The 7,595-nt window shown below is 38.2% G+C and overlaps 1 protein-coding gene across 1 annotated transcript; it reads right to left on the bottom strand.

Annotated features, from left to right (window-relative positions):
* On the bottom strand, nucleotides 1–7,289 carry LOC132176342 (DEA(D/H)-box RNA helicase family protein). Its single transcript, XM_059588521.2, has 8 exons — nucleotides 6,800–7,289; nucleotides 5,686–5,961; nucleotides 5,185–5,508; nucleotides 2,899–3,090; nucleotides 2,622–2,777; nucleotides 2,020–2,441; nucleotides 1,344–1,501; nucleotides 1–572 (listed from the first exon to the last, which is right to left on the bottom strand). The coding sequence occupies exons 1-8, from the start codon at nucleotides 7,166–7,168 to the stop codon at nucleotides 244–246; spliced, it is 2,226 nt and encodes a 741-aa protein (XP_059444504.2). The 5' UTR covers nucleotides 7,169–7,289; the 3' UTR covers nucleotides 1–243.
* Between the last annotated feature and the right edge of the window lie 306 nt (nucleotides 7,290–7,595).

Genomic DNA, 7,595 nt, shown 5'->3' with positions numbered 1-7,595 from the left:
TTTTCAAATGAAAAAGAGAAACTTCTTTGTATACAATGCTCCAACCACAACAACACAGGAAGAGAAGTATATTCTATTTGAACCAGAATAATTGAAGACATGAATGAAGCTCAACTTAAGCTCGCTATATCCTATAAGTTAGGCTCCAACCACAACAACACAGGAAGAGAAGTATATTCTATTTGAACCAGAATAATTGAAGACATGAATGAAGCTCAACTTAAGCTGGCTATATCCTATAAGTTAGGAGTGCATCGAATTTAGTAATTTGAGAGCAACTGCTTCTTGCTCCTCCAGGGTCATGGAATCCTTGTTTTGTTTTCTCTCCCCATCATCATCACTATCACTATCATAATATATCTTTGACTTTTTATGGGGTCTATCTCGTGCTGCTTCCTCTTCTGAACCAGAAAGTTCTTCCTGACTGTCTTCGTCTTCCAAAGCTCCTCTTTTCAACTTCATCTTCTTCTTGATCCGTTGCTCTCTACGACGCTGGTGATCTAGTACCTTGTCTTCTTTGTCCGCGTGCTTCATCTCTTCCCTCATCTTGTTATAATATTCTTTCTTTTTGCCTGCAAAAGAATGAGAGACATTAGGGCACTAAAAACAAAGAGAAGGCACAAATATTTTTTGGATAAGTAATATTGTATATATCAAAAGGGCAGAGGGGTATAACCCTAGTACATATGAAGAATACAAAAGAACGCCTAAGACAAAATCATTGTCAACCATGGGATATATATTTATTGTGCTCAACTTCTTACTTGATTGCCAAGGGCAATAACCTTACATAAGCACTAAATTCAAACACACTCAATGGCGTGATAAATTGTGGTAGATCAGTGGGCTTTTGCATAACCTAGGAGTTTAGTCTATTGGAAATGAATCTGCTAAGCCATTTCGTTTGTTCTTTTAGATAGGAGGAAAACTGGCAAATCAAAATAATGAGATTAATTATGCTCCAAAAACCAAGCCCATCCACATTTTTTAGAAGAACACAGATTTGGCTTAGGTGCTGTAAAATAAACTACAAGAGATCTCCTGTAGTTTTTTCAATAGTCCAGATTTTTTTTTTCTAATCAAAGGGGGGGAAAGAGGAAAGGATAATAGTCCAGACTTTATTTCACTATATTTCTCTTTCTCATGGAAAACATGAAATTAAATTTGGACCATTGAAAAGACTACATAAGCTCTCCTGTAGTTTCCTTCTTAGTACCTAAGCCAAATCCAGTGAACACAGCATCTAGGAGAGATGAGAGCAGCAGAAGAATTAATTGCACAGTAGTAAAGTCTGCCTTCGCAATAATATTGCTACTATTGCAACTCAAGAATGAACCATATACCTTGGTCAATCAGAAATGATTCATTGCCACTCTTTGTGTCAGCCACCATAGCAAGCGGGGCTACTGCATTGCCTTCCTCATCAAAGACAACCCTAGTACCTGTTGGTCTATGGATACTAATCTTCAATTTCTTTTTCTTTGAAATCCGTGTTGTAGGCCTACAAAGGAAGAAAAGATAGACCTTAAATTTGGTAAATAAAAACAATATGAAACATGATGGATAGTAAAGTAAATCTTTAACAGCAAGCCAGAAATGGTGGTCCAATTAAAAATGAACAGGGCTATACAAAATATCTATACCAAATGACGTGATGGCACACTTGGCACACCAAGAGCGCTGGGCTTGGGTAATTTATGACATGTCTACAATAATGAACCTTTCCCACCATTAAGTATGGAGATTTTGTACTGGTTATTTGTAAATAATTTAAATAATAATAATAATTCTCGTCTACACATCCAATAACTCAGCAAACTACGTTCTCCCATCAAACAAATAAAAACCTGTATAAAATATGACATTTATTTGGATGACGGATGTGAGGAAGACCAGCTATCTAGAATCAGAACCAGATGTACAACCCAGTAGTGTGTAATTCCTATCACCTAGCATTCTTACACCGCCATCTTTAGAGTTAATTACCTCCATAAAAAAATTCTAGAAAAGAAAAAGTACCTAACGTCTCCAATTTCACTAGTTTTCCCTTCTTCGTCGTTTGGTGTATCCTTTTCCAGAAGAAAACCTTTGCTCACTTCCTCTTCATCTATATCACCAATATCTAGCTTCTCTTTTGGACTCTCCAGCACATTCTCATCATTGGAGTTTTCTGTTTCGAGAAGAGAAGATTTCTCTGACTCTGTTTTTGACTTGACTTTCTGCTTCAAGAAACGGATTTTAGGAGTCATTGGTAGACCCAATGACGCTGAAAACTCATCAATAGGCAGTTTTATCACGTCAAAAATTTCTTTATCTTTCTGAATATGAATAGATCGCAAATATGTCACAAAGGCCCTTTGAGCCAGATACTGCATATCTGGATACTTGACTAACAATGCTGACAACAACCCAGAAACAGGTTGCAGTCTTTTAGTATTTGCCTGAAAGATAAACAATTATAACATCAAGGTTAGCATGCAAAAAAACAGATTTGAAACCATCCATTACCAGAGCAAGTCATACACAAGAATGACAATCAGATATATTGATCCTCCAAAAAAAAAAAGGAAGAAAAGGATATTGACCAGATACTAATGACTTCACAACCAAAAGTAGTCTACCTTAATAAATTGTATGGGTACTTTTGCTGCTTGTAATTTTTCAAGCATTTTCATTTCCGAGGGCAACAGAAATAAAACAGACCTCCCTCCAGAATGATAGCGAGCAGTGCGACCAACTCTGTGTATGTAAGATGCAACATCTTCTGGACAATCCAGCTACGGAAATAAGACAAAAAGATGTAAGACCCCAGTAAGAATGTATTTTTTTCCCTCCCTCTTTTTCTCTACACACGCACACATGCTTTTTCCCAAAAAAAAAAAAAAATTAAATTAATACCTGGACAACCCAGTCAACTGCCTTATTAAAATCAAGGCCTCTTGAGGCCACATCAGTTGAAAAAAGAACAGAGCGCATCTCACAAAACTCTGAATATATTCCCATCCTTCTCTCCTGCTTCATTCTCCCATGAAGACATTTTAAGGGTATTCCAGGACGCAGTTTCTTAAATGCTTCAAAGACAAATTTTACCTGATAATAATAGTAATCCATCCTTAGCAACAATTTTAAATGAAGATAGACAAAGCATTGTAATAAAATACTAAAACAAGGCCATCTGATTTTGGCGGCAGGAGGAGAGCTTCTTCTTCCCTCTTCATGCTTAAAATATGACATATGCTTTAAATACTCCTTATCTACATATGTGTATTTTTTCGCCTTTAGTGAGGCATTTCTTTATATACATCTTGTATACTAGAGTTGCGCTCTGCGCTTTTCAATAAATTAATTATTTATCAAAATATGACATATGCAGATACAAAAAAAAGATCAACTAATCCTCCTGAATTGCATTGATTTATCCTAAAGATTTTATTTAAATTGGAATTTAGTTATTCACCATGTACGAGGATCCCTGCTAAGCATCCATGGCTGAATGGTTAAAGTGCCCAACTCATAATTGGCGAATTCGTAAGTTCAATTCCTACTGGATGCACACCAAAGGAACCCGATTGGTTTCAGGAGGGACACCCTCGCAAACCTCCCTACTTTGCTATTACTTTACCGTTAGTTCCCCAAACAAGCAACAAATTGAGCTGTAGAAAGTCGTTGCTTGTTTTAACGCACAACAACAATTAAATTCTAGTTTTTCAGATGAGGCCTTTACGAGATAGGGGCTTAACGAGTTTGTTGTTAGTAGTTCGACTAATTGGAGGAATCCACTTGAGGGGTTCACATCTAATTAACTAGTTGGTGAGGTAATAACTTACCAAGGCGATGATCAATAGTTGGTCCGAGAGGATGATTAGCCACACTAGCACTAAGACATGGCTCAGATTCCTACGGGAGGCAACAATGGAAAATTTTCTACAATGGACGAAAGCTTGATGGAGCAATGTCGAATAAAGGTAGAAAGCCTACAAATCGTGAATTATTTTCTCGAAAAAAGAAGCAATGACGGTATCTGGGGAATAAGCTAATAAAACGGCACCTAGATTGACCTTATCAAGTAAACCAAAGGTTCGTCTTCCCTTAGAGGGGCCCTTCCGAAACAACATTCTAGCAACATTTCTTTTATTGAATGGGAGTAAAAGAAATAGAAAGACTTTGACCTTCCATCTTATTCCCATCACTTGATGTTGGATCGACCAAGTATGTGCAACTTGTTCCAGACATGGAAGAGGCAAGTTGTTTGAAGAATATGACCCGGGGAGGGAATTCTTTCTTATTCATTACGGAAAGTAAGGCTGGCTTGGTGTACAAGCAAGTTAGAACAAGCAAGGGATTGAGTTGCGCAAATGCCGTTGCACGCATCCATTTCCTAATGAAGCCAATCTAGTAACAACATACTACGCTTGAGCATTGCAGCATAACATGGGACCTAATGAAGATGTTAAAGATTTGAGTAAGAGAGATTGTGATACCCCAGATGTGAAAGTTGAATCGCATATTGGATATTGGATGAATGGATTATAAAGGTGTATATGAGCCAAATCCTATATTGGTTGTGTACTAGGTGCTTTAAACATAAATTAGAAAAGTGACTTTAAGGAACTCCAATTGTAACTTCTCTTCGACAAGTAAATCAATCTTATTAAAAGCGAAGGGGCGCAAGCCAAATACACAGAGAATATACAAGAGAGATACCCAATTAAGCAAAAGATAAAAAAAACACAAATCCATAAATTCTAAAAATTAGGAAAGTGAGAATTGTCTTGGGCAGACATCCAAACATAAAGGGCTTTAAACATAATAGCTTTCAACTCTATCACCATTAATCTTTTTGGGATAATAATGCAAATGTGACTACTACATCATAGATAAATGTAACATTCTTAATCATAAGCACATCAATTATTGTGGAATGCCACAATTAGATTTGATTTCTCTGACGTTCACAAGAAGAGCTAGCATGAATCTAAAAACGCTCAATCATATAACAACTCTTGACCAGCCTCTATCCAAGTAAATTACCATATCTGGTCAGCGGTTATTAACCATAATGGGAAAGAAGGACTTAAATTGGCCCCAAACAAACTCTATCAACCCAAAGCTCCATGCTTTTAGGTTGGCTTCATTCAACCACACATATGATTTCTAATAAAGGAATGAATCATGCTGAGATACCTGTTTGCAACTCGAAAGAAACACTAGGATCTTTGAATTAAGATGTGCCTTTATGAAACTCCACAACATGTCTAACTTCTCTTCAAGAGGAACAACCATAGCAGTTTGCTGCAGGCGATTGGGAGTGGCAGTCACAGACTCCTCATGCACACTGAGATACTCTGGGTCCTTCAAACTGAGTCTTGCAAGATCCTGAACTGACTTTGTTTGAGTAGCTGAGAACAGCAAGGTTTGTCTATTCCTAGGTAGCTGCGAGATAATAGCATTTAAAGCCTTCTTAAATCCAACATCAAGAATACGATCTGCCTCATCAAGGACCAAAACCTGTTCCCTGGCCAGGAAATTCCACCCTAATCAGAAGCTAAATAAACAATACTACTTGTGTGTACATGCAAGTGCGAGCATGCACATGCATGTGTGAGAGAGTCAAAACAAGGGACCCAGTCCATGATCATGCCAAAAAAGGAAAAGAAAGATGAGGAAGAAAAATATTATGATGACCTGAAGCTGGGAACATTCAAAGTTTGGTGTCTCATCCATGTGCTGAAGAAGCCGACCGGGAGTGCAAACCAATATGTTGAGCTCATGTACTCGCTCCTTCTCAGTGTCAACATCCTTGCGACCACCAATTAGGAGACCAGCACTGAAATTATGGTGCTTTCCTACAGATCTCAACACGTCAAACAGTTGACCAGCCAATTCCCGTGTAGGAGATATGATGATACTGCCTACCCCATCCTCAGGACCCCACCTCTCTCTATATAACTTCTCAAGGATCTGAAATTAAAAAACAAAAAAACAATTGAGCCTGAAAGGAGAATTATTTGAAAAGAAGAAAATACAACATAGAAAAAAAAATGCGCAAGTACAAAAGGGCTCCAGCATGCCAAAAAAAGTTTTACTTTTCTACTAAATTGTTGTTTGATGAAAATTCTAAGGACTAAATCAAGAGGCAAAATGAAATGAAAGCTTTCTTCCCACCAGCTCTTTCCATGCAATACAGCCCAAGCCAAAGATGCCATTCTCCTCCCCAGAGAAAAGACAAGAAAAAATATACAATGAAAAACTAAAGCCAAGCCTTTTGCCATAACAAGATCAGACCCAATTATATCATACCAACCAAAAGATAAAATTGAACTGAATTCAGCAAATAACCATAATAGAATTAGTGAGAGGACTATTTTGCTTTCTCGAGCTCTAAGATTTTATACAAATGTTAAAAAGTCAATACTCCTCCCCTTTCCAGCATTTCTCAGCAACCAAACAAAATAACCAACCATATAAGAATCAAAGAAAACAAAATTTCCCTCCATTGCAGGTTGAGTAATATAAAACAATATTTCAAGCCCTTTCCTGATTAATTCAAGTCAGCCCAATTAACCCAACACGTGAACTAACCTCAATTTCACATATTTCCTTCCCATTTCCTCACCTCCCAAACATTAAATCTTCAACACTTAATTACACTCTTTTTTCACGCACTTCCCCAAGCAACCAAACAAAACCCAAAATTCACACTAATCCTCAAAACTAAAATTCCACACAAAATTCCCACTAGTCCATGCTACTAAAATTCCATTTTTTTTCTCACACAAACCAAACCCACCCAACTCACCGGAATAACAAAAGCCAGAGTCTTTCCCGACCCAGTCTTCGCCGCGCCAAGAATATCCCTCTCGCAGAGCGCGTGCGGCAGAGAAGCCCTCTGGATATCGGTCATTTCAACGTACTTGGCATCGCGCAGGCCATCTCTGGTCCTCTGCGAAATCGGGAGCTGATCGAACTTCGTGGCGCCGGCGTACCGCGAAAACGACGCGTCCTCGAGGCGGCCTATGGGTTCGTTCGAGGGCAGTGGGGGCAGCGATATGGGGTTGGATCCCGAGTCGGGTTTCTGGGACTGGATCCATGAGTTCAGGAGCTCGATTTCTTGGGTTTCCGAGAGGCGGTTCTGCTTTCGGAAGTTCCTAGATTTGGGTTTTTTCATTGTTTAGGGTTTTAGGGCTTTGGGACTCTGTGTGTGTGTGTTTTGTGTGAAAAATCCAATCCGAGAGAAGGGTTTAGGGTTTTAGGGTGGAAATTTATTACATAAAACTGCAAAAAGAAAAATTGGATTACGTGTATGTTTCACTCCCTTTGGTTGTTGCCCGCGGCGGGACTATCATTTTAAGTTTGACAAAAAAGATATTTAAATTAAAAATATTGAAAAAAAATACATGTACCCTCAAACCAACACAAAATTTGCTCAGCTTCGCCTGAGGACCACGTTTTATGAAGCGAAAGTCACTAGTTTGAATCCTCACTCTCCCTCTTGTGCGAGCATGTAAAAAAAAAACACAAAATTTGCAATGTGACTTTCCTACGACTATCAAAAAAATTGTATTGTACCTCAAATGATAAAAACATCCTTAATA

Source organism: Corylus avellana, chromosome 3 (assembly GCF_965113065.1).
Source record: "Corylus avellana chromosome 3, dhCorAvel1.hap1.2, whole genome shotgun sequence".
Lineage (NCBI taxonomy): Eukaryota > Viridiplantae > Streptophyta > Magnoliopsida > Fagales > Betulaceae > Corylus > Corylus avellana.
Note: the sequence above shows the minus strand (reverse complement) of the source record. Positions and strands in the feature narration are given on the sequence as shown.